The 17,092-nt window shown below is 34.6% G+C and overlaps 1 protein-coding gene across 1 annotated transcript in view; it reads right to left on the bottom strand.

Annotated features, from left to right (window-relative positions):
• Positions 1-17,092, bottom strand: part of TLL1 (tolloid like 1) — a 235,514-nt gene that overhangs the window by 15,785 nt on the left and 202,637 nt on the right. Inside the window, exons 17-18 of the mRNA XM_030926364.1 lie at positions 10,960-11,085; positions 7,916-8,043 (exon numbers count right to left, since the gene is read on the bottom strand). Coding sequence (XP_030782224.1) covers positions 7,916-8,043; positions 10,960-11,085 — 254 coding nt within the window. The remainder of the gene's footprint in view (positions 1-7,915; positions 8,044-10,959; positions 11,086-17,092) is intronic.

Here is a 17,092-nt window from a genome sequence, read left to right as displayed (position 1 = left end):
TAACCAAAGTAATTGTGATTTCAGACACAGTGAAAGAAGGCTTGTTTATACCTATCAGCCACTACCTACACGTCACTCGACAAAACCATATATCTAGTTACGGGACAATTTGGGTTAGAAAGTACAGTAGGCTTTCAAAATTCATAAACTATGATTTAAAAAATTATCTCATAAAATTGTCTTCAGTGACAATTTTCTTTTCCTTGCTTCTAAACTGAATAGGGAACATGTAGAAATCTTGTGTTACCCTGATACCAAAACCAGACAATTACCCAACAACAGCAACAAAAAGCCTGAAGACCAGTATCACTAATGAACATGGATGAAAAGCCTTCAACAAAATACTAGCAAACCGAATTCAACAGCACATTGAAAAGATCATTCACTATGATAAAGTGCGATTCATCCCAAGGATGCAAGTATCGTTCAACATATGCAGATCTATAAACATGATGCAAGACATTAACAGAATGAAGGACAAAAATGATCTGATCATATTAATAGAAAAAAAACATTTGGCAAATTCAACGTCCTTTCATGTTGAAAAAAAAAAAAACTCTCAACAAATTAGGCATATAAAGAATGTGCAACAACACAATAAAGACTATGTATGACAAACCCACAGCTAGCATGATAATCAACTGAGAAAAGCTAAAAGCTTTTCCTCTAAGATCCGAAATAAGACAATGATGCCCACTCTCACCACTTCTATTCGGTATAGTACCGAAGGTCCTAGACAGAGCAATTAGGCCATAGAAATAAAAGGCATCCAAATTGAAAAAAAAAAAGAAGAGTTAAATTATCCCTGTTTGCAGATGATACAATCTCATGCAGAGAAAACTCTGAAGACTCCACCAGAAACCTATTAGAAAGTAATAAATAAATTTGATAAAGTTGCAAGATATAAAATCAATAGGCAAAAATCAGTCACATTCTTATTTACTAGCAATAAACTACCTGAAAAAGAAATCAAGAAAACAATACCATTTACAACAGCTCCAAAAATTATAATACCTTGAAATAAACTTAACGCAGTAAGTAGAAATCTCTACACTGAAAACTTTAAAACATTGATGAAACAAAACACAAATAACATTTTTTTCAAAGGAACAGAAAAAAAGAAAACACTGAAATGTGTATGGAACCACAAAAAGACTGCATAGCCAAACCAATCTTGAACAAAACAAAAACTGAAAAACAAAAAAACCAAAGTTAGAATCATCGTACTACCTGACCTCAAAATATACTACAAAGCTATTGTAACCAAAACAGCATAATACTGGCATAAAAACAGGCACATAAACTGACAAAACAGAATAGTAAGCCCAGAAATAAATCCACACATTTACAGCCAACTGATTTTTGACAAAGATGCCAAGAACACACAATAGGGAAAGGATAGTCCCCTCTTATCGTGTTGGGAAAACTGGATATTCAAATGCAGAAGAATGACATTAGACCCATATATCACACTACATTGAAAAATCAATTCTAAATGAATTAAAGACGTAAATATAAGATGCAAAACTATGAAAACTACTAGAGGAAAACATAGGGAAAAGTTCCATGACATTGGTCTGGGCAATGACTTTTTGGATTTCACCCCAAAAACACAGACAAGGAAAGCAAAAATAGACAATGAGATTACATCAAACTAAAAAGCTTCTGTACAGGAAAGGGAGCAATCAACAGAGTGGAAAGACAACCTACAGAATGGGAGAAAATATTTATGAACCATACATCTGATACCACGCTAATATCCAAAATATAAAAGGAATTCAAACAACTCAATAGCAAGGAAACAAATAAACCTATTTATGGGCAAAGGGCTTGAATAGACATTCCTCAAAAGAAAAGACACAAATGACCAACAGGTATTTAAAAAAACACTCAACATCACTAACCATCCAGAAAATGCAAATCAAAACCAAAATGAGTTATCACCCCACATCTGCCAGAGTGACTATTATCATAAACACAAAAGATAACAAGTGTTGGTGAGGATATGGAAAAAAGGGAATCCTTGCATACTGTTGTTGGGAATGTAAATTAGTACAGCCATTTGAAAAGTTAAAAATAGAATTACCCTATGGTCCAGCAATTTCACGACTACTGAGTTTATATCAAAAATAAATGAAATCAGGATGTTGAAGGAATGTCTGTTGCTCCCATGTTCACTACAGCACTACTCACAATAGCCAAGATATGGAATGAACCTAAGTGTCCATCAGTGGATGAATGGATTACAAAATGTGGTATATATACACAGTGGAGTACTATCCAGTCACTAAATGAAGGAAACCTTGTCATTTGTAGCAAATTGGATGAACCCGCAGGACATTATGTTAAGTTAAATAAGCCAGGCACAGAAAGATAAATACTACATGGTCACACTTATATGTGGAATCTAAAATGATCAAACTTAAAGAAGCAGAGAGTTGAATGGTGTTGACCAAAGGCTAGGGTGGTTGAGATGGGAAAGGGTTGAGTAGATTTAAGTAAAAAAGACAAAGTTTCAGTTAGATGGAAGGAATAAATTCAATAGAACTATCATACAACATGGTGACTTACAGTTAATAATACATTATACTCTTAAAAAAATGCTAAGACAGTGAATATTGTGTTTTTCCCCACAAATATGATCAAAACATGAATAATACATATATTAATTAGCTAAATTTAGTTATTAAACAATGTATATGTACTTCAACATATCACATTGTACATGGTAAATACATGCAATTTTATCTGTCAATTAGAAAACATAAATTGAAAAAAGAAAAAAAATTCTTTCTTTCTTATTTTCCCACCCTGCCTATAGAAAAAGGAATATCAATCCATGAATTGTGAAGAAAGCTCCACTGTAAACATAAGGACCCAAATGTTTTCTTTGCCTTTCATCCCTGCCCTTGCCCATAATGAAGCCAGTTGGTAACCAAGTATCTACTAGGAGCTCTTGACCTAAGAGGATTAAAATATTTTATAATTGTTCAAGTTTCATTGAACTCGTTTTCTAAATTTCAGTTTTGGCTGAAATTCTTCCATAAAAATTAAAGATCTATCCGGGCATGGTGGCTCACTCCTGTAATCTCAGCACTTTGGGAGGTTAAGGGGGGCAGATTTCCTGAGGTCAGGAGTTCGAGACCAGCCTGGCCAACATAGCAAAACCCCATTTCTACAAAAATACAAAAATTAGCCAGGTGTGGTGACAGGCGCCTGTAATTCCAGCTACTTGGAAGGCCGAGGCAGGAGAATTGCTTGAACTCCGGAAGTGGAGGTTGCAGTGAGCTGAGATTGCACCATTGCACTCCAGCCTGGGTGACAGAGCAAGATTCCATCTCCAAAAAACAAAACAAAACAAAAACAAAAAAATTTAAAGATCCTAAAGAAATCAGGCAAAATGCTTTTATTTTACACATTGTAACATCTTGATGAAATTTCCTGTCTTATAAATGCCAAAGTACATGGGTCGGTGATTGAATGGTTTGAACTGTTATTATAAAGTATTGTTCACTAAATGACTATTGGCTGATATTTGCAATAAGAGTGATTTCAGTTTTAAAGTAGATAACACTAGATAACAGTTACATTACATGCAGAAAGGCAATCGGGGAAACAAAAGCAATTATAATGTGAAAATGGCAAGAGTTAAAAAATATAGAACCAAAATGTTACTTGGAGTGGGTGGCTAACCTGTTGTGACACACCTTCTACTAACCCTGGCTCTTAGGATGCTCTTGAGAGTCGGGTTTTATATGAACATGATCCGTGGGATAGGATGGTGGCAATCAATATTATGCTATGAATCAGAAGTTCTGGTGTGGCAGCAATGTGTGTTTTCACAAGCCTTCCAGGTAATTCTGACACATGCTAGCATTTGAGAAAACCTGGCTTACACTGTAACTACTTCCACAAAAAACACAAATTCCAATTCCTAAAATAAAGTTTAATACTTGAGTTAAAACTCTCATTTTGCTTCTGAATATTACCTTCTTAGGATACCAGCAGGTATGATCATGGTTGAACAGACATGCTTTATGTCCTAATTCTCAAGTTGAATATTGGCAAGAAAAATAAATCCTGCAATTTGTGAAGGAACAGATTGCCCTAGAGTTAGATGGGATGTTTCAAGCTGAAAGATATATAATTGAGAATGGATTGAGTATTGCTATGTTTAAAACCGGGGTATATTAGGAGTTCTACTTCGCCTTGGATATAGAAAGCTAGAACTAGTTTTGCTTCTACCCTGACAACAAGAAAAAGCCATGATGTAAAGTGTGAAAAAAAAAAAAAAAAAAATCACGACATTGGTTGAACACACCAAAGTATGGAAATCACAGTAGTCTGAAGTCTACTGAATGTCAGGCCCTTCCCAGGAAAGATGTGACAGTGGCAGACTACAAGAGGAAGAGATGTTGGTATCATACAGCCAGCTGAAAAGCATTCTGATAAAATTGGTGATGGGTTGGTGAACGTCACGTGTGGATGAGGGAAAGAGAAAACTACAGACACGAGGGGAGCTTGGACACCCTTGCAGATCCTTTTCCATGGACCTCCATCTCCTGCTCACCAGAACATTTGTGGAAAAAGCAGGAGGTGGGTGAGTGCCTTCCTTTGTGTTTCAGGCTTGAGAAAGGGAAGTGGTCACTGCCATGAGAAAAGTCTGAAGCCTCATTGTATTTCTTCTTCAGAGAACACAGCCTTAAGCCTCTGAAGGAGAAGCAGAAAACCCTGCCACCCCTATGACAAAGGTACAGAGCCACTGCAGGCAGAGGAAATGTCAAAACAAAACAGACAAAACAAAATAAAACCAAAACCAAAACCTACTACCCCTAGGGGAAGTCCTGGATTCAGGATCAAATACCAGTAACATAGAGATCTTCTACCACTAGGAGACTGAAAAGAAACTCTCTCCCAAGGAAGACTCATAAGATATATAGACAGAGTTTCACTGCCATGAAGAGAAGAAAAAGGATCACTGAGAAAGCTCAACACCAAGACCCGAACATGCAGGGCCTGCCTAAGGTGGAGTCTGTACTGAAATAATAAAGAACCCCTTGCCTTCACCACCAGACTAGCAAGCACCAAGTAACAAGCAACTGCCATCTATCACTGATAAAGACAAAAACGGGTAGAGAGGAACAATATTTGCGCTGGGGCTGAACAGAGAAGGTACGGGTGAAATAGAAGCATTGAGAAAACACCTCTTAAATCCCAGCCTCCACCCGAAGAAAAAGGAATTTGAAGCCAGTGGTGCAATAAAGATAATAATAGAACAAGAAAATCCAATCTTGGCTTAATTAGATCCACCTAACACCCTTCTTCATACACACAAATACACTAATAAGCTAACACAAGAGATGCATCCGTTTCCAGACATAAAGTCTCTACCATTGCACACATAATGTCTTATTTTAATAAAAAAAAAAAAAAATGAGACACAAAAGGCAAGAAAAATCAAACACTGCTAAGAGACAAAACAATCAACAGAACAGACCTGAGCACATGGCCCTTATGTTTATATCAAATGGAATTTAAAGGAACTACGAATTTAACATTGATAAGTTAAAGATCCTAGTGAAGATGCAGAGAATATGCAAGAACAGATGGGAGATTTCAGCAGATAAATGGTGTTATGGATTGAATTGTGTTTTTCTCAAATTAATGTTGAAGTCCTAACCCCCAACATGATATGTTTAGGGAGGTAAGAGACACTGGAGCTCTGTCTCTCTCTGTGAATACACAGAGAAAAGGCCATGTGAGTATATAGTGAGGTGGAGGCCATATACAAGCCAGAAAGAGAGGCCTCACCAGACACTAACCCTTGTTAAGTACAACTTAATCTTGAACTTCTAGCTTCCAGAACTATGAGAAAATAAATTTCTGTCGTTTAAGCCGTAAGTCTGTGATAATCTGTTATGGCATCCCAAACAGACTAACACAACTGGAAACTATAATAAGTGAAATGCAAATGCTAGAAATAAAGAATATGGTAATAGAGATAAAGAATGCTTTTGACAAATTTATCAGTAGATTCAAGACAGCTGAAGAAATAATTACTGAATTTGAAGATAGGTCAATAGAAATTACTGAAACTTAAACTCAGAAAGAAGGGCAAAAAATGAACCAAACATCCAAGAGCTGAGGAATAACAGCAAACAATCTAGCCCATAAGTAATCTGAATCCCAGAAGAGAGACAATGGCACAGAAGAATTATACGAAGAAATAACAATTGAGAATTTTCAAAAATTAATGACAGACCCCACAATACAGATGCAAGAAATTCAGATAATTCTGAGAAGGAAAAATGCCAAAAAATTATTAAACAGAAACATACACACACACAAACACATACACCTGCATACATTATATTCAAATTGCTGATGAAAAGAAAATTTTGAAGACAGCCATAGAAAAAATAATCACGACTTATGATATAATGATAAGATTTACCAAAGAAGTATGGAAAACTATGTAAGCCAGAAAAAAATGGAATCATTCAAGATGGAGAAAGAAAACTGTCATCTATATGCATTGAAAACAGCTTTCAAAAGTGTTAATGTACATACTTTATACAAAATATAAAAATAAGTTCTTCAGAAAGAAGGAATATGATATCCAACAAAAATTTGGATTGAGACAAAGAAATGTCTTCATGAAAATCAATTTTTCCAACTCTCTTAAGAAAATGAACTCCTTTAAAAAATGCAGCCTCTATATTTCAGCCCATAAGGCTCAGGAAGTTACCATAAGGTTCAGGGAATCATCCTCTCAATCAGGACCTTGGACAAGACTGGAGAGCAGTTGAGTTCCTCTAGTGCTGTCATTTCAGCATTTAGTATCCTTCAACAATGTGGCTGAAATGAACTGATATCTCTGTCTGGGAAGTCACTTACAACTATGGAGACTGGAAGGACCTCCATACTAAGAATATGAATTTCTTGGCAACGGTCTCTGATTTTATTATAATGTTGTATATAAATAAGGCCTTTTTATTGGCCAATAATATTCACTGAGAAAAGAGTCAAAACAAGAAATTTAAAAATTAACCTTATGATTGGACTCATCTAGTGAGCTACCTTGGACTGGTAGCCTCACTCCTCAGACAATTTTTGTCATTATAGTGCCTGCTGGGCTCTTTCCTGAGCCTTGTTAGTTGGCACTACCTTTTGCTTCTAAAAACAAAATATTGCAGGAAATTGTTAACATTTCTACATTTCTATAATTTTATTTCTTTAGATTATACTCTTCAAACACTCTGTGGTCTATAATGAAATTTAACATTTATTATCAGGTTATTATTTATGACCAGGCCAGAATGCAAAATGCGAAGAATGCAAGAGAGATGAGACATTATACTCATATTTGAATTACTCATGCCGAATAAAATGTGGGCAAAATCTAAGGAAATCAGTATCTTTGTACAGAGGGCAATATATCATGCAAAAATACTATTCTGTATACCGTAAGACAAAATTGATTCTATTATGAAAAATACATATGTATATGAAATTGGTATAACCAGTAGAATATGTTATGCTGAGTTTAAGTGAATTATTATTCTGTGTTTTCTGGCAAATTTCTGATTTTTTTGTTTCTTCATTTATTTTCCAAATTTGAAAATATAATTACCAGTAATATATTAGGAAATAAAGACTACTGTTCTGCAGCAACTTTGGTAATGCCTTGTAAAACATCCAGAATAAGAAACACTAGAGGAGAACAACGTGGCAGTCACCTTGATCTAGGAAGTCAAGGATTTTAGTGCAAGGAGGAAAGCATGAGACAAAAAAATCTTTTCCAGCTGCCTATGATTCAATTCAATTAGATAAACCTCCATGTTATTTCCTAGTGCTTGTAATGAAAGACAAGGGCAGTCAGCTTAATGGAAAGTAAAAGGATGTGCTCACTTACTAATTTGATTCGGTGGCCGGGAGTGGCGCTGATCTCCCAAGTGCATTCTTTCCTGCTTGGGTACTTGTCTGGCCAGTTGGGACTGGTGATGAGGCCACTTGGACTGTGGATCTTCTGTTCACACTCAGCTGCACCAATAACCATAATATCAGACAGTGTGGCAATCCAGCCCAGGTTTGAGGCAGAAAGCAAGCAGCCTATTCGCCCACTGCCCTGCTGAAAGATTTTCCTGAATACCAGCTAATTATCACTTCTGTGTCGGTTATCATATTCATCTGCTCTGGGAAATCTGTTGCTGAGCATAATCAGCCAACGTTTGTTGTCTGCCTCACATGAAATTAAGTATTTACCATAAATCAGATAAATGCCTAAAATAAAATGAACTTTTATTTTAAACTGATGGGTCTGTGGCTCAGACTTTAACAGTGCAACATATATTGACAGTCGAGAATATCAACACTGGGTGTATTTAATCCAATGTCACAAACAAACATCATTGGACTATGCCATTTGCAAATTTTTTCCTATTAAAAGAAGCATCATTTACAGCTAATTAACATCATGAAGGCACCTTTTGAATCACGTATTTACATTTTCTCTCTCCCTTAGTTAAATGTACACTTGAATACCTGTATCATAATTTTAGCTTCTAAAATAAATTAGCCCTAATGTTATCAAAGCAAATGGAAGCACTAAGAGGAAAAATAAATGAACAGCTACTAGCCCTGGAGATGCTTCTGAACTTCAAAGGATACCTCATTCAATCAGTATAATCATTTAAGGCTTTTTTTTTTTTTTTTTTTTACAATTAAAATAAGCTCATTTTAGACAAGATCTTTCCACATGGTTAATGTTAAATTTCAAAAAACACTTAATATCCTCAAGCTGTGTTCTTTCTATATAATTTAGGAAATTCTATAACATACATCTTTGTTTAGACTGGGATTATTTGTTATGTATTGTGCATCCTGTTCTAAAATACAAATAACTTTCTAAAATTTCCTGAGCAATACATTTGCTCAGGAAATACTTTATTCAATGGAAAACACACCTGTTATACCCTTCGGGGCCACACGGCAAGGGTAACATGCCCAACGTTAGTGAGTGCACTTACTGTAGTTGCTGCTGCCCTCACTGCTGCAATCATTCATACTAGACCTTCACCTTAATTGTGCTAGGTTTCCATAGAGAGATTTGTATTTGCAACAGAAGATTACAATAAAGTGGAAGGTAAATCAGTTCCTGTCTGATAATCTATGATTATGGTAGCAAGACATAGCCTTGAACGTTTGGATCCAGTCATGACAAGGGTTTTCTAAATTTCATCGTCCCTGTCTCGGCCTCGCAATGTGAAATGTGATCTCTGCAGGATGTGGCAATGACACTGAGACTAGGTTGAGAGGCTCGTTGCTAAAGTGTACAAGGAGCATGTACTATAGTGAAGGTAAGAGATGATCCAACCTCTTTCCTGGCAATAGGACAAGTTTATTAAGGTGCATCTGCATGTTGTTTTATCTATAATGAAGTTCCCTGTATCATTTATGTAATGAACAGAGACACATTTGCTACCTGTGATCCACAGGCTACATGTATAATCTATAATCTATAAAAGTTGTCTTGTTTTTTTTCTCTGAATTACCTTCAATGTCTGCAAAACGAAAAACAAAAACCTGGGCCAAGTGCAGTGGCTCATGCCTGCAATCCCAGCACTTTGGGAGGCCATGGCAGGTGGACCGCTTGAGCTCAGGAGTTCAAGACCAGCCTGAGCAATATGGTGAAAACCCATCTCTACAAAAAATACAAAAAATTAGCCAGGCATGGTGGTGTGCACCTGTAGTGCCAGTTACTTGGGAGACTGAGGTGGGAGAATTGCTTAAGCCTGGGAGGTCGAGGCTGCAATCAGTTGAGATCACCCCACTGCCCTTCAGCCTCGGCAACAGAGGGAGACCCTGTTTCAAAATAAGAACAAAAACAAAAACTCCCCAAACCCACAAAAACCTGGGCCTATTTCCTAATCTACTGATTTAATAGCATATCATATCTTACCAAGTTACAGATATTATGCTTATACATGAAAGTAGAGAAAGAAAAATTCTTGCTTGTATATGATTCTGCACAATGTCATTAGCTCAATGAAAAAAAGAAAATCCTTGACATGTAACCATATTTCGAAGGAGCTGAATGGAACAAGGGTCAACTCAGGATATTCTCTATTATTCCAATGTTTACACAAAACATTCCTATCTAACTGTGGTTAGAGTCAGGTACCTTCCAATATACATATGGTGACTAAAGTTATAAAATTTGCCTTAGTAATTCTCCTCTCAAAACATGCATAAATCCAACTTAAGTAGAAAATTCGGGAACAGACTGTCAAAGGAAGAAATAAGAGCTGAATAACTATTTATTGTTCTCGTCTAGTTCATAGTGGCTAAGGGGATTAAGATTACTACTTTTAAAAAGTTGTGGAATTTTGTAAGGCCTTGGGGACAAAATCTGGTAGGGTATGATTGTGCTACTATTAAGCTTTTCTGGACCAACACCATGACTTCAAACTTTAAATGACACAGTGTCTACCATTTTCAAATGTCTTCCCTTTGGTAGGCATTTGAGTTTGACACTCTTGGTATTTAAAGGGACATCACTTATGTAGCACATGCACAAGATATACAAGATATTTTTGGGAGGAGTATTACATCAAATGCAAAACATTTAGCAGAAGTTAAGTTTAACTATGCATGCTGTTATAAGGTCTGTTCCACAAAGACCTGGGGAGAACGTGGTGCTTTTCTGGCTACCAGATGGTATCCTAGCAGCTACTATGTCTGTTATACAAAGCCACTCTAATGCCACCTATATGCAAAGTACAGATCCAGTCATTTGCCTTGGATCTTTGAACATTACACAGAATTTTGTTTTTTGACATTTGGGTAGCCCACCATGAGATCACTCATTGAAATGATTAACTGTACTTGGAAGCAGGGCTTTATCCAAACCACATGCAATTCTACATGTTGTCAAGATAAGTGTATTCCTTTCCATACCTTCCTTGCAATCATGTTTATTTTCATGCAGCACAAATCCATTACGGCACTGACACATGTAGCTCCCCATCGTGTTGACACATTCGTGCTGACATCCACCATTATCCTTAGAGCATTCGTCTTTGTCTAGCAAAGAGATCAATCCCATGGTTTAGTAAGTAACTTTAAAAACAAAGGATATCAAAGGGAGTCATTTAGTTGTGGTTAACACTGCCAAAGGGTAAACTAAGTCATGGTTTCTCCTGTTCCCAACATAAAGCAAACAAAATGCATGATCTCTTAGTTGTACCCTTTCCTTGTTTAGCTTGTAGCCTTGTACCATGAATCAAGTTTCCAAGACCATTAGTACTACGATAATAACTTATAACCCTCTTTTATTCCTATGTTGGAGTAGAAGTTTTAGGTAGGAGAAAGAGGGAATCAGTAGATCTTTTTTTCACATTAACCCTAAACATTTACTGCTAATTTTAAAAAATAAATTTAAAATTGTGCATAGTTGAATAGGGACAAGAAATAGCATTTAAGTAGAGGGATATCTTTCAATATATTAACCATGGTATACAGACAGAGTCTAAACAAGGTTCCAAGATTTGTATGTAATCACTTAAAAAAATCACTCAGTATAATTACTGTAGTTGATTTTTTTCCCCATTAACTCTGCAGTTATGCTTAGCATTAATGAATTTGGACATTTCATAGCATTCCAAGCAGAAAAAAGGCATAATTAAACTATTCTACAGAAGAAATGAAATTTATATATTTTAAACAAATATACTCTGGCAGACAAGTTTATTAATGAGTCATCCCCTAAAAGGGCTTTTAGTGTGCTAGAAGTAAGGTAAAGATTAGACTAGGAAATATGAGCCCCCAAAAATAGCCAACAAATTCACTACAGGGAAAAAAGCCAAACTAGATTAACAGGCAGTCAATTCGGTGAGGCATCAACTATCACTCATGTCACTCAGCTGTCATTCCATAGCTGGCCTGTCCATTAACGTCAAAACTGGCAGATTGTTCCTAACACACATTCATGATGGCACGTCACTCAGACTTTCATCACTCCCACACATAGAGAATGAAATGGACGAGTTACATCATATGAGGAGTTAGGCTGAATTCAAATTGGACACTCTCAGCTGATTTTGCTAGTGAGCACTGGCAAGCTCTTGGTGGCATAGAAATTATACTATTTTTGTTTTTTTATCAAATCTATATTCATTACATGGAAAAATGTTTAGGGAAGGTATTTTTATCAAAGAATCTGATGGTAATTTTTAAAGGTGCATCTATTTTGTCACATTTGAAGACTGATTACACGACACACACACTTACAGGCGATATGAATGCATTGGCACTATCTGAATATTTTAAATACACACAGGCAATCTCAGTTCTTAAAGAATATATCATAATTAGTATATTTGTGAGTTATGTGTTCTCCACCTCTCCTTGACACTTCCATTATTCTTTCAACACTCACTATGGAGAATAAGCCAAAAGCAAAACAAAATAAAAGCAGAATAGAGAAAATTATTCTGTGAAAGAGCATCGAACACCGAAATGTAGAAAAAAGCAGCAGTTAATAGAAAATTAGATTTGTAGAATCAATTTTAGAGAAATTTAGCATAATTTTGAACTCTTGATTCCATTAGCTGCATCGACAGTGAGAATTATAGTTTATGAATTATAAATGACTTATACAGAATGGGTGGACAGCAAACCATACTTCCTACCACCATGGTATCAGCTGTTTGTATTTTCTAATGCAGATGGTTAAGCAATGAATTGCTTAAATTTGTTTTTCACTCTTACTTTCCAGAGGCTCTTTACCTTACAAAGCTTCAGAATAATGCTTCCTTATGAGTGAATGTAGAATTTATCTCTGCTAAATGGAAGAACCAATTAAGAAAATGCTGGTGACAGAATTATTCTGAAATAGACACATATTTCCTTTGAAAATGTTTATATAATTATGGTTTAGTATACTTAATATAAGACCTGGTAGAGTGAACTTTAGTTGTACCCTGGATCAACCAGGCTTCTGAGAGTAGCTTGGAAACCTAACAACTGTATGCAAAGTAGCTTAGAGAAAATTAGTTCACATTTGCAATTGACTGATAAACAGATGAACTGCTCAGAGACAAACAGTGAAGAGGGAGAGATGGCCTGAATCACCCTTTTATTGGTACCTATTTGGATTGCCATGCATGAAAGATACAAAAATGTTAAAATACAAAGGTGAACACAAGTGTTATTCAATAACACATGCATTATTGCTGTGTTTAAATCCAGTCATTTTATAATAAAAAGAATTCCAAAACATAAAATATCCCTAAAATCCAAACTTCATTCTAGTGGAAAGGTCATATTGCTCATATTTCGGAGTATAATTAATTTCAAGATCTGTTAAAAAATAAACTGACCTATAGTAATAGTAACTAAAGAGAGATAAAATACAAAATGAAACCAATTGTATTTCCATGATTTTGTAGCCAACCATTAATACTCTTGCTGTGCTAAAAATAATAATAATAATAATAATAATAATTTCAGAATAATTTTTGGAAGAAGAGAAAGCAGAGGAGGAGGAGAAGAGGAAGAAGAAAAGAAAGAAGAGGAAAAAGATGAAAGAGAACAAGTATAAGACAGGGAAGAAGAAGAGTTATTATTATTTATATAGTCATTATTCTCTAAGTATCTGTTATTTTTTACTTTCCCAATTCATGAGAGTTTCCTGCCTTCATTCGCACATCTGATATAGCATAATTTAATTTAAGGTTGCATGAAAATGAAAAGTTATCAGTTAGGCAGCTAGAATATACTATGAATTAGTCTAAATTTTAGCTAAAATTCAAAACTGAACTAATCAAAATAGCATCTAAAGGCAACAGAAGAAAGTTATTATGTCCTGAAAAGTAGCATATAAAACTGTACCTCCATGTGTCAAATAGTCGTATGAAAAGAGAAAATTTCAGGAAATCATTGGAATACTTAAAATTATCCAGATGTTTTACATCATGCAGACTAAAAATATTTTGATATTTTGCACTATATTTTGAAAAATATTTTAATTCATTTGCGGAGTAGTAAATATGGTGTGGTTGTTTTAAAATCACTTGTTTGAACAGGAGTTAATAGAGTATTCTAATTAAAGTGAATGCAATTTTGGATTTCTTACGTTGATGAGAAATGGTAACTTTATACAAGATAAGTTCTGCAAATATATCATAGATTTCTTATTTATGAAAGTCCATCAAACTTGGAAAAAAGCTATTAGCAAACATAGTTAACTTCTGTTTTCACTTTCCATTTCTCCTCTTAGGACATAAACTCTGTTTTGAGGAATACAAATCCAAGGAAAGGAAAAAGGGAGGAGGAGAGACATTTAAGCATTTCTCATAATGTCTGCGTAACACATTCAATAACTGAAATTTCTATCAATAATTCATTTGAAATTTTCTGGTATTTTCATATACTAGACACAAAATAAAGAAAAAAGTGTTTTTCTTAGTGCTAGAAATAAATGTTTTATTGAGGAGAAATAAAAGCATTTATTTTCTGCAGATGGAAATTAGCCCCCTTCTCTGGAATGGACATGTCTGCTTTCCATTCCTTCATGTAAGATAAAGAAAAGGCCCATCATTAGGAAAAAGGAAGGGGGTATTCTTCCATCAGAGGCCTGCAGCGAACCTCTGAGACTATCAGAGGTCATCAGTCTATGAATGATACATACTGAATGGAATTGAAGTTGCAACCTGTATCAAGTTCTTGCAAGATTCAAAAATAAAAATTTTCTCTTTGCAGAAAGCTTCCTTATCTGTAGGAAAAAGAAGTCAATTGTCCAAGCAACAGAACAGAAATATACAAGAGCAGGTATTCTCAAATTAAATGTTTAGGATCTGAAATAAATGGACACATGCACAGCACACACAGGCCCAACATAAAACTATCCAGTAAATAATCACCTACAAAAAAGCACCAATAAACACTAGGAGAGCTACAACAGAGACAATTTTCTGTTTCCATAAACATGCAAATATTTAAATTTCATTAATGATGGAAACTTGGAAGCAGGATTCAAAATCATACAAGAAAGTTCTGTTACTGTGTGTAATTAATCACCTTAAAATTTTGTTAGAGTAGTATCATGTCGAATTTCATCTGCAAATATCAACAACCATTCCATGAGAGAAACAGTGGACAAGAAGGACACTTACAAATATCGAGACACACTCACAGGAAGATAAGATGAGGAGCATGTCAATTGAAATTACTTGAAATTAGAGCTAGAAAGACTGCAATGCACACATTATTTTAAGTGACTCCTCCATTTGTTACAGACAGATGAACTGGGAGTCGGAAAACAAGTTTTAGTCCATTTCTGTCCTTAAGCAAGTCCCTAGGCTTATCAGCAATAGTTAGATCACATTCCTAATAGATTTTTCCCCGAGGGAGATTGCTACTATTCTTCACATTTTCTACTCTCAGAATTGCGGAGTCGTAACTGAATCCTTTCATTAATAGAGGGTTGCCTATAAAAGGCAAAATGCCTATGCTCAGCTCTCATTGCCTGAAGTCATTGTCATATTATTTCCAAATAATAAATGCTATAATTAAAATTTTAAAAGATGTCAAGTTCCCAAATGTGCTAACTTTTTCAGGTATAAAGTCCTACTAATATTTCTGTTATGCTTAACTCATTTAAAGAAAAGAAACTCTTCTGAGCGGAATATTCTTAGCTTTGCTTCCTCACTTAAAATTAAGTAAATTGCATCGTGTATACCTATGCAGACTTGCAGACTTGTGCTCAAATATATCATATAAAATTAAGTTTGGTTTTACTATCATATAAACTAAATCATTATGGTTAATCTAGTAACAAATCTCATTTAGTCCAAGAAAATAACACCAAGCTATCGTTGGACCATATATCTTCTAGAAAATGTGTATGCCACTATATTCTGAATTACTTGAAAATAAATAAAGCCACACATAATTCTATGTAATGTTCAAATGGTCTTATGTTGGCTTCCTAATTTCTTTATTCACTTTAATATTACTTCATTGTATTGCTCTTTAAATATACCCTGGAATAAGTGTAGCATATTACACTGATTTTTACAGAGCAGCTTATAAATTACTTTGCTATAAAATCCAACGACTTCTTAATTTTTAAGCTATGGCATTTTTATAACTTATTTATGATATTTAGTCAGAATTGATAGATGAGAGTTTCTTAATTTTATGAGCATGGAAGTGATGTGAATTATTCTGCTAAAAAGTTCTTAGAGACATCCCTTCAATGTTATTTCTTAAATCTAAAAAGTGTTTGTTTTAAAAATCTGAGGCTATGTGCAAGGAAAGCTAAAATCTCTTATGCAATTATTTTATTAGACAATGATATGTTGAAAATAATACTATAAATATATTATTTCATTGTATGTTAAAACTTAAATATATTTGTCTTTTTCCTGATGTATCACTTAACTGAAAGAAAGCTAGAGTTTTATTTTGAATAGCTTTCTTTTCCAAATACTATAGAATCACTTATTACCAAATATTATTTTTTACTATTACTGAGTTCCTTGAAAATTCTTAGAAGTTCTTGGAAAAAGAATGTGGAACAAATAGCTGAACATGTTATATTCTGTGTTAAGGTTTCATAAAGCCACAACTACTTCTGAAATTTTTAGAACACTGGCTATAAACATAACCATTTTAGACTATGTGTTTATAAAATATATCTTGATTAATGTATATAATATATTAACATTTTTATTAGATTGCCTGTAATAAAATATTTGAGAATTTAACTCAATTCAATATGCTTGTATTAATATTAACTTGCAGTAATATTTATTAACTAATGAAGAAATAGGTGTCTATCAGGCAATGTTTGCAAACTAGAAATATTTGGCTAACAGTAACAGGTGGAAACATGATACGAGTTTTTTTTTCTTTTAAATTTATTTTTATATTTTAATTTAAAAAAAACTCTGAGAAGAAAATGGAGAAAACCATAATGCATCGTCTTTCCACCCTAACCAAGCATTCTTGGTATTTTCATATGGCAAATTTCAGGTTTGTTCCAACCTGTATTCTTAGCTATATAGACAGTGCATGCACTGTTTTA

The sequence above is a fragment of the Rhinopithecus roxellana genome, chromosome 2 (genome assembly GCF_007565055.1).
Source record: "Rhinopithecus roxellana isolate Shanxi Qingling chromosome 2, ASM756505v1, whole genome shotgun sequence".
NCBI classification, from domain to species: domain Eukaryota; kingdom Metazoa; phylum Chordata; class Mammalia; order Primates; family Cercopithecidae; genus Rhinopithecus; species Rhinopithecus roxellana.
The sequence above is the reverse complement of the archived record's forward strand: the minus strand, read 5'-3'. Positions and strand labels throughout refer to the sequence as shown.